This window comes from Chiloscyllium punctatum, chromosome 27, assembly GCF_047496795.1.
Source record: "Chiloscyllium punctatum isolate Juve2018m chromosome 27, sChiPun1.3, whole genome shotgun sequence".
Lineage (NCBI taxonomy): Eukaryota > Metazoa > Chordata > Chondrichthyes > Orectolobiformes > Hemiscylliidae > Chiloscyllium > Chiloscyllium punctatum.
The window spans coordinates 24710137-24735435 of record NC_092765.1 but is presented as its reverse complement, the minus strand read 5'-3'; the positions used below and the strand labels follow the sequence as shown (position 1 = coordinate 24735435).

The window sequence follows — 25299 nt, the reverse complement described above, 5'->3', positions numbered from 1 at the left end:
ATGCTGCCCAGATATCCAAGCCTAATCTACTCCCATTTGCCTGCACTTGGCCCGTATCCCTCTAAACCCTTCCTTTTCATATACCCATTCAGATGTCTTTTAAATGTTGTAATTGTACCAGCCTCCACCACCTCCTCTGGCAGCTCATTCAATACACACCGCCCTTTGTGTGAAAAAGTTGCCCATTAGAACCCTTTTTTCTCCTCTCATCCTAAACCTATGCCCCTCTAGTTCTGGACTCTGCTAACCCAGGGAAAAGACTTTGTCTATTTACCCTATCCATGCCCCTCATGCTTTTATAAACCTCTGTACTGTCACCCCTCAGCCTCTGATAATCCAAGGTAAACAGCCCCAGCCTATTCAGCTTCTCCCTGTAGCTCAAGCCCTACAGCCCTGGCAACATCCTTGTGAATTGTTTCAAGTTTCACAACATCCTTCCGATAGGAGACAGTTCAGAATTGAACACAATATTCCAAAAGTGGCCTAACCCAATGTCTTGTACAGCCGCAACATGACCTCCCCTACTCCTATACTCAATGCTCTGTCCAGTAAAGGAAAGCATACCAAATGCTGCCTTCACTATCCTATTTACCTGAGACTCCACTTTTAAGAAACCAAGAACCTGCAATCCAAGGTCTGTTTGTTCAGCAATACACCCCAGGACCTTTGTATGAGTACTTTTTTTCCAAAAGATTTTGTGTTCTCAGTATTTTACTTTTGTGTTCAGAAGAGGTGGTTTGTCAAATCAGTCTCATTAATTCCATTATAGCAGTTGGTTGTATGAAGTGAATGAGTGAAAATATGGCAGATAATATTCACTTTGACTTGAGAATGACTTTGAAATTAGGAGCACTTTAGCCCGATTCTTAATTAACCATTTCTGACCTGCTGAGATGACCTGTACGAGAAAGCATTCATGTCACTGGAAGTTGTTTGGATGTGTAATCTGTCCCAGATTATATAACAGGACCAAGCATTTTGTAAAAATGTTACCTTGCAGCTGATCAGTCTTAAAAATCAATTCAAATATTTTGCTGATACATGAGCTCATTTTATACCACAAAAAGATGCCAAACTGCAAATTGCCATATATATTGCCATCTTTTTTTCCTGGAAATTACTTGGGGAACAATGAAGTCTAACATAGACCAGTACCTGGCATGCTCAGGGGACTAATCATAAGTAAATTTATTTTGTAGTTTCAAGATGGTAAGCCTGAAACAAAATATAGAAGCGTAATCCCCAGTCGTGGATTAAGACTCAGGAGGCAGGCAGGATTCAGGCACGTGGAAGACTTTTATTTAAGTAGAAACCACTTAAAGCAAGGAGAGGGCCAAAGGATCTTCCCCAAATCTAGCCTTGACATACAAACTTAATTATTCACTTAGTCTTTAGCTTAGAACAGAAGAGATCAATGACATGCAGTCTTTACAGTAAAAAGCAATATTCTTATACATTTTGTTACAATAATCAAATACAGCAAAAACTGTTCTTCCTTCTTTCTTCATATATCCAATCCTAAGGGACACCTAGTCAATGATGGGCATCCCTGCGGACAACCTCAGATTCCCATGGTCTCATAGTGTTTAACAGACACAATAATCTCTAGGCCTTGGATCTTTCTATGCATCCTATTCATTCGCATTCCAAAATTACAAGCTATACTCCTTCGGATCTGTCTCAGGCTGGCTTATGTCTAAGGACAGCTTGAATTCTGATATGATGTTAGTTATTAAGTGTAAAATTATACAACTAGTGTTGGTAGCACTTTGTGATTGGTGGGCTGTGAACAGTCTCTTTTGTTCAGGGTATAAGAGAAGTCCTAAAGCTAATTAATCCTCACATTGAGGTTTAAATGTTTTTACTGGGCCAATTATACTTTCATTAGTGTGGCTGCGATTCATCACTTGTTTGTCTTTAGGCATGCTGTTATCAAAAGGCTTTTTGTCTCGTTTATCTATTTTCAGCCATTTAGTGTTTTAATGCTGGGACAAGCTGCATCATTCTACATAATCCTTGTAGGCCATTTTGGTACAAGCATGTATGGGCCACTCCTACACTAAACTTATCTGGTAAATGTTAACTATGACCTTGTTTCTTTATTTTTCTGCTTATTATATGAAGATAATGCTTAACCTTCTCTAACTTTGTCTCCTTTGCTACTTTGTACCTAAGTTTTTTTTGTACCTAGGTACCTTTGTACTTAAGATGGTACCATGTGTTGCAACATGATACACTTTTCACTCTAATCCTGTAATTCTCTACACGTGACAATAAAAATTTAAATCTAAAATGGCTCCACTGCACTCCCAAGTATTTTACAAGTCAGCTTGGATTGTTAATAGAATAAGGAGAAGTTGTGAATGAGCACATAAGCGCATTTAAAATAAAGCTTTTGAACCCGCTCAGCCACTTAATAGCAGATATTCTACCTCAAATCCACTTTCCCATGCTATTCCATTATTTCAAAATTCTCCAATTTCCCAAAAATCTATCAACGTCTGTCTTGAATTGAATATAGATGCTCAGCTGTTGAGTATAATTGACACCCAATTCCAAAGATTGAATGAACTGCAGGGAGATAGCATAATTTCTCTCTACCTCTGGTGTATATCATGTTATGCTAATACAATGGACCCAATGAAGCAGCACAATTTCTCAATATCTATGCTTGCATATGCTATATGAAAGTAATAAAACAGAAATCAATTATGCAGTAAGAGAAAACAACTAAAAGTGTATGTTGACACAGCAACTTTGACTCCAAGTGAACTGTAACATCACCCCACACTTAATATTCCATGTCAAATCTTTGGCTGACAAATAATCACATATTATGTCATCATTTTATCTACAATCCAACCTCTGCAGTTGGATTGAAATTAATACAATACTACAGAAAGACTCTAAAATGTGATAAGAACATTTGCATCACATAAGCAAGCCATATGTTCTTTTTTTTCAAGTGACTTACATTGCAGATAAGAATCAAAATCGGGAAAATCTGTTTCACGATATAACAATGATGCTGCTGTTATCTTACCAAATAAAAGATAAATAAGAACACTTCTGGAGTTGAGTGATGTTGGGTTCAATGTTAAGTGGGTATATGGCTGGGTCAGGCTTATGAATTGAAATAATTGAATCTTATTGCATTTCTGATTGTACTTGTAGCATCTGTAAAATTCTCAATTTTACTAGTTTTATTTCAGATAAACCAGGAAAATAAACTGGTGTCAGTTTTCAGGGATGGTGTTGTATTTGTAAAAATATAAAAATGCATTTTGTGAATTTGTGCAGTTGGTCTAGATCTTTTTGCACTACGGAAATGTCAAAAATTTGGAATATCTGTCTACTTTGGATTATTTCAGATTCGGTTTTTCAGGTGTGGAAAATATTTAAAAGAAATTATTTGTAAAACATGGTATGCTGTCCTTCATTTCCAAATCTCTCTTGTATACTGTTGGCCCACAAAGCCAGTGGTGGACAGATTAGTAAAATTTATACTGTCTACTTTTGGCGGGGGTGGGGGGGAATCATTCACATAAAAAAATTAATGTTACCAAATCACATTTTTTTAAATAAGTGAACCCAAACAGTTGCCTTTGGCAGATTATTTGGATGTGAAGGATTGATTTTTTTTTGTGTGGATATTTTTCCACCAAAAATCCTGGATAGAAATAATAACACAAGCTGATTTTTCTATTCCTTTCCAAGGGATCTAAGAGGTATTACAAAACCATATAGTTGGCTGAGATGACATTTTCTAACAGCACAGACCATGGAATCTTGAGCATGTAAACTTCTGGTCTGTATGACTAGCTGTGCCTATTGCATTTGTTAAATACTCCATGAAGGAAGATTCACTTTTTCCAAATAGTTACTACATCAAAATTTCTTCAACATTTTTAATGCTGGCTTACAAAGTTTCACATGATCAGAAAATGCATATTTTCACACAATCAATACAATACTTAATCAAAAACAGAAACAACCAAGTATTGTATAAAGCTCTTGCATTTTGAAAAATGCTTATACAGTCCAGTGTGTTTTCAACATGCATGGACATGTTTCATATTACATTTGGGCAGTGGTATCAGCAGACAAAGCCATACTTTATTGGTTGCTTAAATTCAAGAGTCCATTGTTCTTTTGTACACTTCTTGTGAAATTACTTCAACCCTTTGGAAATTATTTATCATCTGTAGTCTTGTTGTGCCCAAATAGCAACAATGCTGGTGAATGTTTTCAAATTATTGTTGCTAAGTGTGGAAACTATATAAAAAAAGAAAAATGAATCAGCTCCATTGTCAACTACTTAGAGCCCAGTTTACAGCAGCCATTAATTCTTTACAGCATAATGGCTCACAGAAAAATTGTTCTTCACAGAATTCTTCCTTACAAAGAAAAATTAGATATAACAAAAGGTTAATCTCCCTGCAGTTCATTCATATATTACTCTGGCTGTTTGTTTTTTTGTGTCATTCACGTTGAAGGGCTTATGCCTCCAAACGTCAACTCTCCTGCTCCTTGGATGCTGCCAGACCTGCTGTGCTGTTCCAACACTACACTTATTAACTCTGACTCTCCAGCATCTGCAGTCCTCACTTTCTCCACATTGTCTATTTACCCTATCCATGCCCCTCATAGCTTTTTATAAAGCTCTCTAAGGTCACCCCTCATTCTCTGACGCTCCAGGGAAAACGACCCCAGCGTATTCAACCTTTCCCTGTAGCTCAATTGCTCCAACCTTGGCAACATTCTCGTAAATCTTTTCTGCACCCTTTCTAACTTCACAACATCCTTGTATAGGAGGGAGACCAGAACTGCATGCAGTACTCCAAAAGTTGCCAAACCAATGTCCTGTAGAGCCACAACATGACCTCCTAACTCCTACACTCAATGCACTGACCAATCAAGGTAAGTATATCAAATGCCTTCTTCACTCTCTTGTCTATCTTTGACTCCACTTTCAAGGAACAATGAACCTACACGCCAAGGTCTCTTTGTTCAGCAACATTCCCAGGATCTTATCATTAAGTGTATAAGTCCTGCCCTGATTTGCCTTTCACAAATGCAGCACCTCATATTTATCTAAATTAAACTCCATTTGCCACTCCTTGGCCTATTGGCCCATCTGATGAAGATCCCGTTGTAATCTGAGGGAACCTTCTTCGCTGTCCACTACACCTCCAATTTTGGTGTCATCTACAAAATTACTAACTATACCTCTTATGCTTGCATCCAAATCATTTATATAAATGACGAAAAGCAGTGGATCCAGCATCTATCCTTGTGGCACACTGCTGGTCCAATCTGAAAAGCAACCCTCCACCACCACTCTCTGTTTTCTGCCTTTGAGCCAGTTCTGTATCCAAATAGCTAGTTCTCCCAGTATTCCATGGAGGACAAAAAAGGAAAAATAGCAAGTTAAAGTTTGAGGCAGATAAGGGGACCCAGAGGACAGGAGCATTGGAGCCTCAGGCTTTGAAAGGGTCCAAGAGGTTTGAGGTTTGTTCAGCTTATTTGTATGAGAGTGGGTGCTGCACAGTTGATGAGCTAATGTGGCACAAATAACTGTTCAACTTCAGAGAACATAAAGGGGAAGCAAAGAGCAAATGATGATCAGAAAGTTAATGAGGGAAAGATTAGAGTGTGAAAGAAAGCTAGATAGATAGGAGGAATTTCTGCGAACATTTTATAAGGAAGGATGTACAAGATGGTACTGAGTAAATTAATGGCACAGTGAATTGATAAATGCTTGGGTTCTGATAGACCTTTAAATTCATTCATGGGGTATGAGTGTTGCTGGGTTGGCATTTATTGCCCAATTCCTAATTATCCTGTCGAAGGTACTGGGCGTCTGACTTCGTAAATTGCTGCAGTACATTTGACACAGGTACAGAGTTCCAGAATCTTGACTCAGTGACACTGAAGAAACAGCAACATATTTCCAAGTCAGAGTAGTAAGTGACTTGGAAGGGAACTTGCAGATGTGCCTGCTGCCTTTATCCTTCTAGGTGGTATGGTTGTGAGTTTGGAAGGTGCAGTCTAAGGAGCCTTCATAAATTTCTGCAGTACATCTTGTAGATGGTACCCATTGCCAATGTTGAGCAACACCAGTGGAAGGACTAAATGTTTGTAGATGTGGTGCTAATCAAACAAATTGTTTTGTTGTGATATGTAAAGGGACCTGGGTGTCCTAGCGCATGAACCATAAAAGGCATAGGTGCAGCAAGTAATTAGAAAGCTCATAGAGTGTCATCATTTTTCATAAGCACAATACAATTAAATACTAAAGTCAGGAGATGGTCCTTCAGTTGTAAAGGTATTTGGTGAGACCACATTAGAACTACTGTGCACGGTTTTGGTCAACGTATTTAAAGAATGGTGTAAGTAGGCAGTTCAGAGAACTTTCACTGGACCAATCTGGAATGGGCAGGTGGTCTCATGAGGAAAGATTAGGTGTAACCACTGGGGTTTGGAAGAATATGTGGTGATTTGATAAACTCAGGGCATGGTTAGGAACAGGGGACTGGGAGATCAAAGCAATTACAGAAACATAGCTCAGGGATGGGCAAGACTGGCAGCTTAATGTTCCAGGATACAAATGCTACAGGAAGGATAGAAGGGGAGGCAAGAGAGGAGGGGGAGTGGCGTTTTTGATAAGGGATAGCATTACAGCTGTACTGAGGGAGGATATTCCCGGAAATACATTCAGGGATGTTATTTGGGGGGATCTGAGAAATAAGAAAGGGATGATCACCTTATTGGAATTGTTTTGTAGACCCCCTAATGGTCAGAGGGAAATTGAGAAACAAATTTGTAAGGAGATCTTAGTTATCTGTAAGAAAAATAGGGTGGCTATGATAGGGGATTTTAATTTTCCAAATATAGACTGGGACTGCCATAGTGTTAAGGGTTTAGATGGAGAGGAATTAGTTAAGTGTGTACAAAGAAGGTTGGCACAGTGGTTAGCACTGCTACCTCACAGCACCAGGGTCCCAGGTTCAATTCCAGCCTCAGGCAACTGTGTGGAGTTTGCACATTCTCCCTGTCTGCGTGGGTTTTTTCCCACAATCCAAAGATATGCAGGTCAGGTGAATTGGCCATTTTTGGTGCATTAGTCAGAGGGAAATGGGTCTGGGTGGGTTACTCTTCGGAGGGTTGGTGTGGACTTGTTGGGCCGAAGGGTCTGTTTCCACATTGACGGGAATCTAATCCAAAAAAAATTCTGATTCAGTATGTAGATGTAGCTGCAAGAGAAGGTACAAAACTTGACCTACTCTTGGGAAATAAGGCAGGGCAGGTGACTGAGGTGTTAGTGGGGGAGCACTTTGGGACCAGCGACCATAATTCTGTTAGTTTTAAAATAGTGATGGGAAAGGATAGACCAGATCCAAAAGTTGAAGTTCTAAATTGGAGAAAGGCCAATTTTGATGGTATTAGACAAGAACTTTCAAAAGCTGATTGGGGGCACATGTTTGCAGGTAAAGGGAAGTTTGGAAAATGTGAAGCTTTCAGAAATGAGATAATGAGAATCCAGAGAAAGTATATTCCTGTTAGGGTGAAGGGAAATCATGTCTCACAAACTTGATTGAGTTTTTTGAAGAAGTAACAAAGAGGATTGATGACAGTAGAGCGGTAGATGTGATCTATTCGGACTTTAGTAAGGCGTTTGGCAAGGTTCCCCATGGGAGACTGGTTAGCAAGGTTAGATCTCACGGAATACAGGAGAACTTACCATTTGAATACAGAACTGGCTCAAAGGTAGAAGACAGAGGGTGGTGGTGGAGGGTTGTTTTTCAGACTGGAGGCCTGAGACCAGTGGAGTGCCACAAGGAACAGTACTGGGTCCATTTCTTTTCATCATTTATATAAATGATTTGGATGCGAGCATAAGAGGTATAGTTAGTAAGTTTGCAGATGACACCAAAATTGAGGTGTAGTGGACAGTGAAGAAGGTTACCTCAGATTATAAAGAAATCTTGTTCATATTGGCCAATGGGCTGGGAAGTGGCAGATGGAGTTTAATTCAGTTAAATGCGAGGTGCTGCATTTTGGGAAAGCAAAACTTAGCAGGACTTATACACTTAATGTTAAGGTCGTCAGGAGTGTTGCTGAACAAAGAGACCTTGGAGTGCAGGTTCATAGCTCCTTGAAAGTGGAGTCGCAGGTAGAGAGGATAGTGAAGAAGGCGTTTGGTATCCTTTCCTTTATTGGTCAGAGTATTGAGTACAGGAGTTGGGAGGACATTTGCAGCTGTACAGGACATTGGTTAGGCCGCTGTTGGAATATTGTGTCCAATTCTGGTCTCCCTCCTATTGGAAAGATGTTGTGGAATTTGAAAGGGTTCAGAAAAGATTTACAAGGATGTTGCCAGGGTTGGAGGATTTGAGCTATAGGGAGAGGCTGAATAGGATGGGGCTGTTTTCCCTGGAGCATCAGAGACTGAGGGGTGACCTTGTAGAGGTTTACAAAATCATGAGGGGCATGGATAGGATGGGGTGGGGAAGTCCAGAATTAGAAGGCATAGATTTAGGGAGAGAGGGGAAAGATATAAAAGAGACCTAAGGGGCAACATTTTCATGTAAAGGGTGGTATGTGTATGGAATGAGCTGCCAGAGGAAGTGGTGGAGGCTGGTACAATTGCAACATTTAAAAGGAATCTGGATGGGTATATGAATAGGAAGAGTTTAGAGAGATATGGGCCAGGTGCTGGCAAGTGGGACTAGATTGGGTTGGGATATCTGGTCGGCATAGACGGGTTGGACCGAAGGGTCTGTTTCCATGCTGTACATCTCTATGACTCTATTACTCTAACAGGGTGATTGTGGAGAGTTGATTCTTCTCATGGAGAGTCTATAACTAGAGGAGTTGAAAAGTGTGGTGCTGGAAAAGCGCAGCAGGCCAGGCAGCATCCGAGGAGCAGGAGAATCGACGTTTCAGGCATAAGCCCTTCTTCAGGAATGAGGCTGGTGTGCCAAGCGGGCTGAGATAAAAGGTGGGGGGAAACTTGAGGGAGGGGTGCTGGGAATACGATAGGTGGAAGGAGGTGAGGGTGATAGGCCGGAGAGGGGGTGGGTGTGCGGAGAGGTCGGGAAGAAGATTGCAGGTCAAGAGGGTGGTGCTAAATCCGAGGGTTGGGACTGAGATAAGGTGGGGTGGAGGGGAATTAAGGAAGCTGGAGAAATCTACATTCATCCCGTGTGGTTGGAGGGTTCCTAGGCGGAAGATGAGGCGCTCTTCCTCCAGGCTTCATGTGGCCAGGGTCTGGCGATGGAGGAGACCAAGGACCTGCATGTCCTTGGCGGAGTGGGAGGGGGAGTTAAAGTTTTCAGCCACGGGGTGATTGGGTTAGTTTCAGCCACAGGGCGGTTGGGTTGGTTCAAGCCAGGGGGCGATTGGGTTGGTTCCAGCCACGGGGCAGTTGGGTTGGTGCCAGATCCTGGCCACACGACGCCTGGAGGAAGAGTGCCTCATCTTCCGCCTAGGAACCCTTCAACCACACGAGATGTTTGTAGATTTCTCCAGCTTCCTCATTTCCCCTCCCCCCACCTTATCTCAGTCCCAACCCCCGGATTCAGCACCGCCCTCTTGACCTGCAATCTTCTTCCCGACCTCTCCGCCCCCACCCCCTCTTCGGCCTATCACCCTCACCCTCACCTCCTTCCACCTATCGTATTCCCAGCACCCCTCCCCCAAATTTCCTCCCCACCCCCACCTTTTATCTCAGCCCGCTTGGCACACCAGCCTCATTCCTGAAGAAGGGCTCATGCCCGAAACGTCAATTCTGCTGCTCCTTGGATGCTGCCTGACCTGCTGTGCTTTTCCAGCACCATACTTTTCAACTCTGGTCTCCAGCATCTGCAGTCCTCACTTTCTCCTATAACTAGAGGACACTGTTTAAAAGAAGGCATTGTCCATTTAAAACAGAAATGAGACAAACTTTATTTTTCTCATAAAGGGTTATAAGTATTTTGAACTCTCTTCCAAAAAAGGCAGTGGAAGGGAGTCTGAATATTTGTAAGGCAGTGCTGTATAGATTCTTGATGAGTAAGAAGTTGAAAGATTGTAGGGAAAAGTAAGAACATAGATTTGCGGTTACAATCAGATGAATCCATGAACTTATTAAATGCAGAGCAAACTCGAGGGACTGGATGGATTACTCCTATCTGTCCAAATCTTCATGTGAAGAAGAACAGAAATTTTAGCAAGAGATAGATTGAAGTCAATGGGAAAGAAAACTGGAAACTACATAAAGTAGACTGTTGATGCATGCTTGCCTATTTTTGTTGCTGCTTAAGATTAATTTCATCCTTTCTATTTTTGCTAAGATCAGTCAAGGTACTGAGGTAAAATATATCAGACAAGGTTGATGGGGCCTGAGTGTGAGAGCAAAGTGTGAGAACCACTAAATCAAATGGTTTTGTTCAAATTCATGATTAAAGTTAAAAGCAAACATAACCAAGAAACTTCCTTACAGAAGCATAGACAATAGTGTAGTGTTTGGAGCACTACTACATGCTGCCAGACAATGTTCATTTATTTCTGCATCTCAATGACAATAGACAATAGACAATAGGTGCAGGAGTAGGCCATTCTGCCCTTCGAGCCTGCACCACCATTCATTATAATCATGGCTGATCATCCTCAGTCAGTATCCTGTTCCTGCCTTATCTCCATAACCCTTGATTCCACTATCCTTGAGAGCTCTATCCAACTTTTTCTTAAACAAATCCAGAGACTGGGCCTCCACTGCCTTGTGGGGCAGAGCATTCCACACACCCACCACTCTCTGGGTGAAGAAGTTTCTCCTCATCTCTGTTCTAAATGGCCTACCCTTTATTTTTAAGCTGTGTCCTCTGGCTCGGGACTCACCCATCAGCAGAAACATGTTTCCTGCCTCCAGAGTGTCCAATCCTTTAATAATCTTATACGTCTCAATCAGATCCCCTCTCAGTCTTCTAAACTCAAGGGTATACAAGCCCAGTCGCTCCAATCTTTCAACATAAGATAGTCCCGCCATTCCAGGAATTGACCTCCTGAACCTACGCTGCACTCCCTCAATAGCCAGAATGTCTTTCCTCAAATTTGGAGACCAGAACTGCACACAATACTCCAGGTGTCATCTCACCAGGGCACTGTACAGCTGCAGAAGAACCTCTTTGCTTCTATACTCAATCCCTCTTGTTATGAAGGCCAGCATGCTATTAGCTTTCTTCACTACCTGCTGTACCTGCATGCTTGCCTTCATTGACTGGTGTACAAGAACACCCAGATCTCTTTGTACTGCCCCTTTACCTAACTTGACTCCATTTAGGTAGTAATCTGCCTTCCTGTTCTTGCCACCAAAGTGGATAACCATACATTTATCCACATTAAACTGCATCTGCCATGCATCTGTCCACTCACCTAACCTGTCCAGATCACCCTGTAATTTCCTAACATCCTCCTCACATTTCACCCTGCCACCCAGCTTTGTATCATCAGCAAATTTGCTAATGTTACTATTAATACCATCTTCTATATCATTAATATATATTGTAAAAAGCTGCGGTCCCAGCACTGATCCCTGCGGTACCCCACTGGTCACCGCCTGCCATTCGAAAGGGTGCCGTTTATCACTATTCTTTGTTTCCTGTCAGCCAACCAATTTTCAATCAAAGTCAGTACTTTGCCCCCAATACCATGCGCCCTAATTTTGCTCACTAATCTCCTATGTGGGACTTTATCAAAGGCTTTCTGAAAGTCCAAGTACACTACATCTACTGGATCTCCCTTGTCCATCTTCAGAGTTACATCCTCAAAAAATTCCAGAAGATTAGTCAAGCATGATTTCCCCTTTATAAATCCATGCTGACTCTGACCTATCCTGTTACTGCTATCCAGATGTGTCATAATTTCATCCTTTATTATAGACTCCAGCATCTTTCCTAACACTGAGGTCAGACTAACTGGTTTATAATTTCTTGCTTTCCCTCTCGCTCCTTTCTTAAAAAGTGGTACAACATTAGCCACCTTCCAATCTGCAGGAATTGATCCTGAATCTATCGAACTCTGGAAAATACTCACCAACGCATCCACGATTTCTCGAGCCACCTCCTTCAGTACCCTGGGATGTAGACCATCAGGCCCTGGGGACTTATCAGCCTTCAGACCTAACAGTCTCTCCAACACCAATTCCTGGCAAATATAAATTCCCTTCAGTTCAGGTCCTTCAGTCACTGTTACCTCAGGGAGATTGCTTGTGTCTTCCCCAGTGAACACAGATCTGAAGTACCAATTCAACTCTTCTGCCATTTCTTTGTTCCCCGTAATATATTCCCCTGTTTCTGTCTTCAAGGGCCCAATTTTAGTCTTATCCATTTTTTTTCCCTTTCACATACCTAAAAAAGCTTTTACTATCCTCCTTTATATTTTTGGTCAGTTTACCTTCATGCCTTATTTTTTCTCTGCGTATTTCCTTCTTAGTAATCCTCTGTTGTTCTTGAAAAGCTTCCCAGACCTCCGTTTTCCCACTCATCTTTGCTGTGTTATACTTTTTCTCTTTTGACTTTATATGTTTCTTAACTTCCCTCATCAGCCACAGCCACCCCTGCCTCCTCCTAGGATCTTTCTTCCTTTTTGGAATGAACTGATCCTGCATCTTCTGCATTATACCCAGAAATATCTGCCATTTTCCTCCACTGTCATCCCTGCTAAGGTATTGCACCATTGAACTTTGGCCAGCTCCTCCCTCATAGCTCCATAGTTCCCTTTATTCAGCTGAAATATTGTCACTACCGATTCTACCCTCTCCCTTTCAAATTGCAGATTGAAGCGCTACCTCCTAATGGCTCCTTCACTTCGAGGTCCTTGATCAATTCTGGTTCGTTGCACAATACCAGATCCAGAATTGCCTTCTCCCTGCTAGGCTCCAGCACCAGCTGTTCTAAGAATCCATCTCAGAGGCATTCCACAAAGTCTCTTTCTTGAGGTCCAATACCATCCTGATTCTCCCAGTCTACCTGCATGTTGAAATCCTCCATAACAACTGTAGTTACATCTTTGCGACAGGCCAATTTGAGCTCCTTATTAAACTTACACCCTACATCCATACTACTGTTTGGGGGCCTGTAGATAACTCCCAAGAGGGTCTTTTTACCCTTAGAATTTCTCAGCTCTATCCATATTGACTCTACATCCCCTGATTCTAGGTCCCCCCGCACAAGGGACTGAATATCATCCCTTACCAACATGGCCACCCCACCCCCTCTGCCCGTCAGTCTGTCCTTACGATAGCACGTGTAGCCTTGAATATTCATTTCCCAGGCCCTGTCCACTTGAAGCCACGTCTCAGTTATCCCCACAATATCATAGCTGCCAATTTCCAAAAGAACCTCAAGCTCATCCATCTTATTTCTAATACTTCGTGCATTCATATATAGTATTTTTAATTTGTTACTGCCCTCACCCTTCCTATCAATCCCTATTTCATTCAACCTTACGGCATGATCCCTTTTTGAGTTTTCTGCTTCATTGATACCGTTGTCTTTCTTGACTTCCTTGTGCTAACTTTCCCTTCAATTTCCTTCTTAAACTTCCAGTTTGTCCCCTTCCCCCCAGCAATGAATTACTGACCTCAGCTGCATGACTATTGAGAGATGTGAAATGATGCAAGGTAATTCCCCAGATGGAGACAGAGACAATCATAGTCATCTATCTCTCACTCTGGTTAAAGAACAATGCCGTTGAGAGTCTGTGATCAAGTAATTTGCCCATTGATTGGGGTGCAGAATGAGGTAAGAAATAAGAGAAATAGGAAGATAAAGATGTTGTTTAAAACATTGGTAAGAATTAAAAAAACAAAAGATGCTGGAAATCACGGTGGGTCAGGCAACATCCATGAAGAGAGAGCAAGCTAAGGTTTCCCATCGAGATGACACTTCATCAGAGCTGACATGAAGGGTGGAGGAGGAGGTTTTATGCTGTAGTTCGGGGGTGGGGGGTTTGAGGAGGGTCGGATTGCTGGGGGAGAAAGGATACAGACAGTGCAGGTTAAGTGGGCGGAATGTGAGAAAGACAAAACAATGGTGTGTCTAACTGACAGACTGTTAAGAACAGACCCTCCCACTGGAGTTGGGGGAGGGGAGAGAAGAAACGTCTGATGAATTATCAAGTCAAAGAATATCAAATAATTGGAAATTCACATCCAGAATTGTACTGCCGCAACGGTCAATTATTATTCACAAAATTAGAATGTATTCAATGTTAATTTTTGAATTTGTGAGTGAAATCTCATTTTGATCTCAGTAACATTCTTGTCATTTCTGTCCAACACAGGTAGTTTGCTCCTTACCTCCCAATAAATTTGGTCATCATAGCATTTCATATCAGAGGGCTGCTTCCAAATATTTAACTTCAGGATAAAACCTGTGAATAAAACAAAATGTTGTAAGCTTGTAACCTTAAAGGCACAAACGCAATGGTTTTGAAACTACATTCAACTTACATTCAAGAATTAAGTATCTGGACCAATATTCCAACATTTTGCTGCATTGTCAGAGATGTCATAATTAGGATAAAATATTAAACTGTGGTTCCTTGCATCTATTTGATATTTGAAATTGCTGATATTTTAATGTCACACAAAGCAGAGAGCTGGCCCATAGTGTTCTGGTCAACATTTTTCTTTCAGTTAGAATAATCGAAAACCAGTACAACTGACCATTGATTACTGTTTATAGAATTTTTTTGCAATAGGAATGGATACAACATTTGCTTGATATCAACAATCGATGGACTTCAAACCAGGTCACAGAACAACAGATGTCTCGAGAGATTTCTGAAAAATATAATTTACTTTTAGGTTAATTTAGCTTTATCCCTCCCAAGTGAGTTAAAACCATTCGCACTGATTGTTCTTTCAGTTGTGGGTATACCTGCAGCACAGAATCAATGTGTATGTTTTTCTGCGTTCAGATTTTCACATGAACAGGTGAGGCAGGTGTCTTGGATCCCACCTTCATTTGCCATTGGTAAAAACAAAATGCTTTTTTAAGAGTTTTCATTTCAAAATAGTTCTTCCAGGAAGGTCTATTCCAAACATAAAAACTTGAAATATATAGCCATTAGATTGAAAAGTCGTAATAGGCCTTTCAGATCTGGTCCATTTATTGAGATCAATGCTGATCATACAATCCTCTATTTACCTACTTTTTTAATGTAACCCTTGATTCTCTTGCTGATTAAAAATCTATCTTATTCTTGAATATATATAATGACAGAACCTTGATAGCCTTCTGTGGTAAAGAATTCCACAGACAGTACCCCCTGAAAGGAAAACACTCCCTTCATCTCTGTATTAAATGGGCGACCCCTTATTTTGAGACTATGCCCTCAGGTCCCACTCAACAACTCTTCATAAGAAAATTGGCCTAGTAAGCCACTTAATTCAAAAGCACCTTAGGGGCAGGCAACAAATGTTGGCCAGCCAGCGACGCCCATGTCTCATACATCTCTGCATACCTGATATCAGCCTAGTGAACCTTCTCTGGATTGCTTCCAATGTCAATATATCTTTCCTTAGACAAGGGAACTAGAGATGTTCACAGTATTCCAGCTGTGTCTGACCAGTGCCTTGCATGGTTTTAGCAAGACCTCCCTATTTTTACATTCCATTCCCTTTGAAATATATGCCAACAGAACATTTGCCTTCGCTATTATGTGCTGACTTAGCTTATTGTGATTCATGCACAAAGAGCCCCAAATCGCTCAGCGCTTCAGCTTTCTAAAAGGATTTCTCCATTTGAAAACTATTCAGCTCCTCTATTCTTCCCATCAAATTTCATAAGCTTATATTTTTCCATGTTTTATTGTGTCGACCAGGTTTTTTTCCCATCCTCTTAGCCTGACATTATCCGTCTGTAGATTCTTTATGTCATTCTCACTATTTGCCTTCCTTTTTTGTATCATCTGCAAACTTGCCGATGGTGTATTCACTTCTGTCATTAATATATGTTGTTAATAATTGTCATCCCAGCACTAATCCACATGGCACCTCACTAGTTACAAAATTATTACTAGTATTGTGTTTTTTTTTTCTGGTCTGCATGTCATTTGGAGAAAGGTTAATGTTGAGGAATGGGAATTGGGAATCTTCGGTGGATCCAATCCGGATTTGGACCAGTCCGGAAATATAAAATTTAATCTTAAGAAAAATACTGCAATAAATATGGTTAATTGTTTTCGTTGTCTTCTTTTGAACAAGTTATCAGCAAGTTTGATGTAGAGGATTTCTCACAGTTGTCTGAGCTGACATTACATTAGTTTTAGATTGATTTTATGGCTGATAGGTCTGACTGATTTTCCTCATATCAATGAGTTTCATTGTGATTACTGAACCTGATTGGATCATGTTGACAGACCTCTTCTTGAAGGGCATTCGTGAACCAATTAGATTTTTTACAACAAGACAAAGTCCAGTTTCATGTTCATGACTTCAAACTTTGATGAAATATTTCTAAAAAAAAGTTTATTTTAAAGAAAAAGGACTAAGAACAAAAAGGTAGCTAGGGAGAGAATAGGGCCTCTCAAAGATCAGCAAGGCAGCCCTTGTGCGGAGCTGCAGGTGATGGGGGAGATACTAAATGAGAATTTTGCATCAGTGTTTACTGTGGAAAAGGACATGGAAGATATAGAATGTAGGGAAATAGATGGTGACACCTTGAAAAATGTCCATATTACAAAGGAGGGAGTGTTGGATGTCTTAAAATACATAAAAGTGGATAAATCCCCAGCACCTGATCAGGTGTACTCAAGAACTCCGAGGGAAGCTAGGGAAGTGATTTCTGGGCCCCTTGCTGAGATATTTGTATCATCAATAGTCACAGGTAAGGTGCTGAAAGACTGGAGGTTGGCTACTGTTTAAGAAGGGTGGTAAGGACAAGCCCAGGGAACTATAGACCAGTGAGCAAGTCGGTGGTTGACAAGTTCTTGGAGGGAATCCTGAGGGACACGATGTACATGTATTTGGAAAGGCAAGGACTGATTAGGGATAGTCAATATGGCTTTGTGCATGGGAAATCATGTCTCACAAAATGGATTGAGTTGTTTGAAGAAGTAACAAAGAGGATTGATGAGGGCAGAGCGGTGGACGTGATCTATATGGACTTCAGTAAGGCGTTTGACAAGGTTCCCCATGGGAGACTGATTAGCAAGATTAGATCTTATGGAATACAAGGAGAACTAACTATTTGGATAGAGAACTGGCTCAAAGGTAGAGAAGACAGAGGGTGGTGGTGGAGGGTTGTTTTTCAGCCTGTGACCAGTGGAGTGCCATAAGGATCGGTGCTAAGTCCACAATTTTTCATCATTTATATAATGATTTGGATGTGAGCATAAGAGGTATAGTTAGTAAGTTTGCAGCTGACACCAAAATTGGAGGTGTAGTGGACAGCGAAGAAGATTACCTCAGATTACAATGGGACCTTGATCAGATGGGCCAAAGGGTGAGAAGTGGGAGATGGAGTTTAATTTAGATAAGTGCGAGGTGCTGCATTTTGGGAAAGCAAATCTTAGCAGGACTTATACACCTAATGGTAAGGTCCTACGGAGTGTAACTGAAAAAAGAGACCTTGGAGTGCAGGTTCATAGCTCCTTGAAAGTGGAGTCACAGCTAGATAGGATAGTGAAGAAGGTGTTTGATATGCTTTCCTTTATTGGTCAGAGTATTGAGTACAGGAGTTGAGAGGTCATGTTGCGGCTGTACAGGACATTGGTTAGGCCACTGTTGGAATATTGCTTGCAATTCTGGTCTGCTTCCTATCAGAAAGATGTTGTGAAACTTGAAAGGGTTCAGAAAAGATTTACAAGGATGTTGCCAGGGTTGGGGGATAGCTATATGGAGGGGCTGAACAGGCTGGGGCTGTTTTCCCTGGAGCATCAGAGGCTGAGGGGTGACCTTATAGAGGTTTATTGGATAGGATAAATAGACAAAGTCTCTTTCCTGGAGTGGGGGAGTCCAGAACTAGAGGGCATAGGTTTAAGGTGAGAGGAGAAAGATGTAAAAGACACCAAGGGGCAACATAGAGGGTGGTACATGTATGGAATGAGCTGCTAGAGGAAGTGGAGGAGGTGAGCACAATTGCAATATTTAAAAGGCATCTGGATGGGTATATGAATATGAAGGGTTTAGAGGGATATGGGCCGGGTGCTGGTACGGGGGACTAGATTGTGTTGGGATGTCTGGTCGGCATGGGCAGGTTGGACTGAAGGGTCTGTTTCCATGCTGTACCTCTCTATGAATCTAACTTTTACCTTTCTGAACAAAGCCATCACCAATTACTGTAAAACTTACTGAGATAGACTCTGGTGCAATGATCAAAATGACCAGTAGAGGGAGGAATTGTGTCGCTTTAATAAGTTACAAAAACAATGTGGTTCAGTTGCTAAATGCAGAGGAAACTTAATTATCCTGATTTGGAGATGCCGGTGTTGGACTGGGGTGTTCAAAGTTAAAAATCACACAACACCAGGTTATAGTCCAACAGGTTTAATTGGAAGCACACTAGCTTTCGGAGCGATGCTCCTTCATCAGGTGATTGTGGAGGGCTCGATCGTAACACAGAATTTATAGCAAAAATTTGCAGTGTGATGTAACTGAAATTATACATTGAAAAATTGATTGTATGTTAAACCTTTCACCTGTTAGAATACAGTGATAGTTTCACTTCTTTTATGTGTAAATCACAAAACCCTTTTTTTTAAAGTTGCATTCTCGGGTTAGCTGTTTACAATGGTGATAGCTAGACAATATGTTGAAGGTGTTAGCCCCTGTGTTCTCTGTCTATGACCTGATGTTTAGATTGATTCTCATCTAAAAAGTGAGATAACAGAGTTTTACATAAATTCATGCAGTGTTTGAGCTCAGAGTTCTACATGAATGTATGCAGTTTTTGAGCAAAATGAAATGTAACTCTGCAAATACAAATTCACCACATCAAGGACGGACATCTCAGCACCACACTCTACCACAAACCCACAGACAACCTCACAATGCTTCACTTCTCCAGCTTCCAACCAAAACATATTAAAACAGCTATTCCCTACGGACAAGCCCTACGCATACACCGGATCTGCTCAGATGAGGAGGAACGTGAGGAACACCTGGAAGTACTCAAGGATGCCCTCACAAGAACGGGTATGATGCTCAACTCATCGACCGCCAGTTCTGACGTGCCACAGCAAGGAACTGTAATGACCTCCTCAGGAGACAGACACGTGCTGCAACTGACAGGGTACCCTTCGTTGTTCAGTATTTCCCAGGGGCTGAAAAATTATGCCATGTTCTTCGTTACTTGCAACACATTATCAATGAGGATGAGCACCTCACCAAGACCTTCCCCACACCTCCACTACTTGCTTTTAAACAACCGCCAAACCTCAAACAGATCATTGTTCGTAGCAAACTGCCCGGCTCTCAGGACAACTCCATACAACCCTGTCACGGTGGACGCTGCAAGACGTGTCAGAGTGTGGACATAGATACCACTATTACGCATGGGAACACCTCACACCTTGTACATGGCAGGTACTCATGTGACTCAGCCAACGTTGTCTATCTTATACTTTGCAGGCAAGGGTGCCCGGAGGCATGGTATATTGGGGAAACCGAGCAAAGGCTACGACAACGGATGAATGGGCACCGCACAACAATCAACAGACAGGAGGGTTCTCTCCCAGTTGGGGAACACTTCAGTGGTCCAGGACATTCAACCTCGGACCTTCGGGTGACCATCCTCCAAGGTGGACTTCGGGACAGGTTGCAGAGGAAAGTGGCCGTGCAGAGGCTGATAGCTAAGTTCGGTACCCATAGGGAGGGCCTCAACCAGGACCTTGGGTTCATGTCACATTACAGGTGACCACCATTGCACTATACACACACACAGATATTCCTACACACACACACTCTCACATACACGGACACAGGTACACACAGACACACACACAGACACCCACACACACCCTTATAGACACACACACTCCCACACATGCACCCCCTCACAGATTTAAGACACTCTGCACTCACTACACACACACACACACACACACACTTTCTCACACTCACAACCCCCACCCCAGACAGACATACACACACAGACAGACAATATATGCACACATATATTTTGTGTGGTGAATTTGTACTTGCAGAGTTACATTGCACTTTGCTCAAAAACTGCATACATTCATGTAGAACTCTGAGCTCAAAAACTGCATGAATTTATGTAAAACTCTGTTATCTCACTTTTTTAGATTAGAATCAATCCTAACATCAGGTCATAGACAGAGAACACAGGGGGCTAACACCTTCAACATATTGTCTAGCTATCACCATTGTTAACAGCTAACCCGAGAATGCAACTTTAAAATAAAGGGTTTTGTGATTTACACATGAAAGAAGTGAAACTATCACTGTATTCTAACAGATGAAAGGCTTAACAGACAATCAATTTTTCAATGTATAATTTCAATTACATCACACTGCAAATTTTTGCTATAAATTCTGTGTTACGATTGAGCCCTCCACAATCACCTGATGAAGGAGCGTCGCTCCGAAAGCTAGTGTGCTTCCAATTAAACCTGTTGGACTATAACCTGGTGTTATGTGATTTTTAACTTAATTATCCTGCATTCGATTATCCGAATTTTGGAGTATCCAGCAAGATTGAAGGTCCCGCTGCTTGGCTAAACTGTGTTATCCAGCATTTGATTATCCAAACAATGGATTATCCAACAATATACTCCCCATCTGTGTTGTTCAGATAATCAAGGTTCCTCTGTGTACTCTCTAGATACTGCTGAAACTGAAAGTTTCTCCGCCTTGACTCTCAACCTGCAAACTTGAAAATCACTGAAACCTCCGCAATTAAGAATCCTTTAGTTTTACAATGTTTAAATGATAATTCAAACAACATTTTTATTAATTAATTACTTATGTTCTTCCATCGATTTTCATGTATTGCTACAATTCCTACACAATCAAATTAAGGAACTTTCATTCTGGAATGCATTTCATTTGTTAAGGCTATAGTTTGTTTTTTTCACATTAACACCACCCTACCTTTATCACTATTTCTTCTGAGATCAGTACTTCAATTCAAATATTAGTGTCATCTGTCCTAATCCCATGAATATGGAGAAAGTGAGGACTGCAGATGCTAGAGATTAGAATAAAAAATTGTGATGCTAGAAAAGTACAGTTGGTCAGGCGGCATCCGAGGAGCCATGAATACATTGTCCAACTCTCGATGATCATCCGACCTGCCTATCTCCTTTTCCACCTATCCACTCCACCCTCTCCTCCTTGACCTATCACCTTCATCTCCTCCCCCACTCAACCATTGTACTCTGTGCTACTCTCTCCCCACCCCCACCCTCCTCTAGCTTATCTCTCCATGCTTCAGGCTCACTGCCTTTATTCCTGATGAAGGGCTTTTGCCCGAAACGTCGATTTCGCTGCTCGTTGGATGCTGCCTGAACTGCTGTGCTCTTCCAGCATCACTAATCCAGTATATTGTCACCATCCAACCTACCTCTGTCAAAATCCACAAGAATTTTCTCTGCTTTTCACATTCTATTATCCTCATGCAAAGATAAGCTTTCCATTTCTGAGAGAACGTACCACAAAACTAAGCCAATTACCTGAACTCCACCATCAACGATAGTCTATCTTTCACTTTGACTGATCAGACAATCCTAAGAGTTCCTTCAAAGATGTCATCACCAGAATTCACAACTTTTATTGTCCTCAATCTAATCCAGTAAAAGATACAATGTGATTACTTTCTTATCAAAAACTCTTCATCCTACTCAACCTGTATGCAGTCTTTGACATGTTTAACTGTATCATCTTCCTCCAAAGCTTCTCTACTGTTGTAATATAGTTGACACTGCACTCACTCACTTCCAGTCTTACCTTTCCAGCCACAGCCTGAAAATCATCTGCAATGACCTCTCTTCCTACGACTGTCGTTATCTCTTGTGTTCTTCGATCTCAGCCCCCTCCTATTTCACAGCTACTTGCTGCCTCTCAGTGACACTGTCTGAAAATAGAGTGGCAGTTCCATGTGCACACTACCTCACCCAGATCTAACTCACCACCGCCTACCCCCTACCTCTTCACTGTATCTAAACTGTCAGGCTATTTCATCCAGTACTGGATAAGTGGAAATTACCTCCAGCTGAACACACAGAATATTGTAGCTATTCACTCGTCAATAAAAATAAATCCATTCGTGAGTCACCTATTCCATCCCACTCCCTGGAAACTGCCTGTTGCAGAATAAGACTCTTCACAACTTGATTTCAGATTTGACCCAAGATGAGCTTCCAATGACGAATCCACATTATCACTAAAACCACCTTTTCTAGCACCATAACAGTGCTCAAACTTACCCCTCCTCTCCTCATTTGCTGCTGAAAACCCATCAAAAAGGCCACAACCTTGTGGCCTCTAGTCTCGACTATTCCAATTCACTCCAGGCTGGTCTCCCACATTCTATCCTCCATGAATTTGAGATCTTCCATGTTAGCACTGTTTTTGTCCTAACTTGCACGATTTGGAGATGTCGGTGTTGGACTGGGGTGTACAAAGTGAAAATCACACAACACCAGGTTAGAGTCCAACAGGTTTAATTGGAAGCACTAGCTTTCGGAGCACCGCTCCTTCATCACCTGAAAGGTAGTGTGCTTCCAATTAAACCTGTTGGACTATAAGCTGGTGTTATGTGATTTTTAACTTGCATGAAGTCACATTCACCCAGTGCTTTGAATACTGGCCAGTTTTGTGTAACTGCCAACGTTATGTTAACATCTTCGAATTATTAGAATGCAGGTCTTTTCCTAACTGAATTTTATGGCCACAATAATGTGTGTTTACACACGCCTTTAATCTACTAAAATCTTCCAAGATGATTCACATGAGTTTTCTACATCAGTGATGAGACCTTATTTTCAAATTCCTGCGCGATCTCATCTCTTTATGCTGATAAAGCCCAAAAACCATCTGATATCTGCAGTCTTTCACTTCTACCCTCTTGAGCATTCCAGACATTAATTACTCTTTCTCTGGTTTCCACTCCCCTAGCTGTTTAGGCCCTAAGTTCTGCAATTTCAGAAATACCTTCTATTTCCCTCTTTACAAGCTAAAAAAATACTTAAAATCTACCTCTTTGACCAAATCCCAATAACACCTCATGCAGCTCAGTGTCAAACTTTGTTCTTTTTTCAGAAAGTGATTGGATGTTGGCAGGGTTCCCATGGATCCTAAGTGACCACTGAGGCCAGTCTATGCCCAGAGGATTCTGCTAAACATTGAACAGGATACAACAGATGATTGAAGTTTGGATGAGTTGCTGACTTGAGATTTCTTGTCCTCTGCTTTCCCTCTGCCTGATGTGCTTTTGGTTTGGAAGGACGCCACTTACCATTTCTATTTTTGTTGTGCTAGGTTCTGCAATCTTGGACAGACTTCTTCCAGGGCTTGAAGTTCTTATCAAAATTCCTAAGTGAAACTTGTATCACTGTATTGACTCCCAGACACAAGCTCTGTAATGAAGAATTCACTTTAGCATTCCACCTACATGACCAGGCCAACTCAGTTGTGACTGTCTCAAAATGGTATGGAGACTTGGCATGCCAGTTTGAATGAGCATGTGAGTATCTGGTATTTCACATTGTTATCTGATCTTCAGATGATTCTGAATGCAGCTGCTATGACATTAATTGAGCTTCTTGGTAAGATGCTGCTACATTGCCCAAGTCTTGTGGGTGTGTAGCAGAGCAGGCATTACAAACTCTCAGTTAGGGAGGCAGAATTATTCCTTTTCATTCCCAGGCTATCTTTGAGGTCTGCCAAAGGCAACACTTGCTTTGTAAATTCTTACATTTGTCTCATTGTCCACATAGACAGCTCCTGTGAAGCACTTTTGGAGACTTTTTCTATATTAAAGCTGCCATCTAAATACAAGTTGTTGTGGCCATAAAATTCTGTCGGGAAAAGACGTTCATTCTAACAATTCTGTAATGCTGATGTAATGTTGGCAGTTACACAAACCCGCTCAGCATTCATTGTTTGCTTGACAACAGTTTTAAAATATTTAGAAAATCATTAGGCTGGAGAAATCTTAATCTCTCAGAAGTAGTTAGATCATTTTCTGTACCCAGATTCTATTGCATCACTCATGGATGACAGCTGTCTCTCACCTGTGACAAATCCTGTTAAACTGCCCATTGTCATGGTAACAAACAGAGCTGTTTGCCAGTAGTCTGCATGCGACACCTTAACTCTGAAAACAGAAAAATCCACAGAGTATAAAATTGAGAAACCTGTGAGTGTACTTGTTACAAGTCTACAGAATTGTTGGGGAGTCATCAAGAAAAATTGGTCATGCAGGCAGACATTAAAATGAAAAGTTCTATGGCATAAATGTGTATTTTCAATTTGGGCTGGACTGGTGGACTTGGAAAATTACACTCTTATTTAGGAATCAGAGACCATAGAAATCACAATAAACTAATTAGAATATGGTTAGATGGAAGATAAATACATCATGTTTTGTGCTAATGAAAATTACATGATTGCTGCAGAATAGGATATCTCTTCAACTTTACTCCTAGTGCCAGTATTAAACAGGATCACTAGAATTCTGCAACTTTAAAGTCATTTTTTGCTATAAAGCTTATATCAGGTTTTGCATAGAATGAGAGAACCTTAGAAGATTTAAGAGGCCATTTGCCCCAATGTACCTGTGCTGGTTTTTTGAGAGAACGCTCCAATTTAATCGATTTAGCAAAGCAATCTAGATTTTGTGGCACATTGCCAAATGAACTAAGTATAGCTATGACTTAAGGATGGTGCAACAGGTAATATTTATGGTCTCAACTCTTTGAACTTTAAACATATGGTCTCAGATGAGGAGAAGAAGAAGGTACAGAAAGCAGCAATGGAGCAAGAGTGAATGCACAGACTGTGGACAGGAACTAACTTACTAATCAATCTGTAGTCAGTCCGTTTCCTGTCACCAGCCACAGGCTATCAATCAAATGTAGTAAACTGCTCTCCCTGCAATGACTATAGTTAGTATCTGTGTAGTGCTCTCACCAAAGATTACTACCCAAACCCCAACCAAGGCTTTTCCATCTAATTTTAAAAGAGAGGTGCTCCAAGCTCTACCAGTTTAGCCCATAGTGGTATTAGAGGTTTTTCCCACAGCTATGAATTGGTCCATTCTTATGACAACTCCATCTGGTTGCTGT

The 25299-nt window shown here is 41.3% G+C and overlaps 1 protein-coding gene across 1 annotated transcript in view; it reads right to left on the bottom strand.

Annotated features, from left to right (window-relative positions):
- Positions 1-1283: 1283 nt before the first annotated feature.
- Positions 1284-25299, bottom strand: part of rhd (Rh blood group, D antigen) — a 56647-nt gene continuing 32631 nt past the window's right edge. The window contains exons 8-10 of the mRNA XM_072548346.1: positions 24247-24329; positions 14342-14415; positions 1284-4275 (exon numbers count right to left, since the gene is read on the bottom strand). Of these exons, the coding sequence (XP_072404447.1) occupies positions 4249-4275; positions 14342-14415; positions 24247-24329 (184 nt within the window). The 3' untranslated portion in view covers positions 1284-4248. The remainder of the gene's footprint in view (positions 4276-14341; positions 14416-24246; positions 24330-25299) is intronic.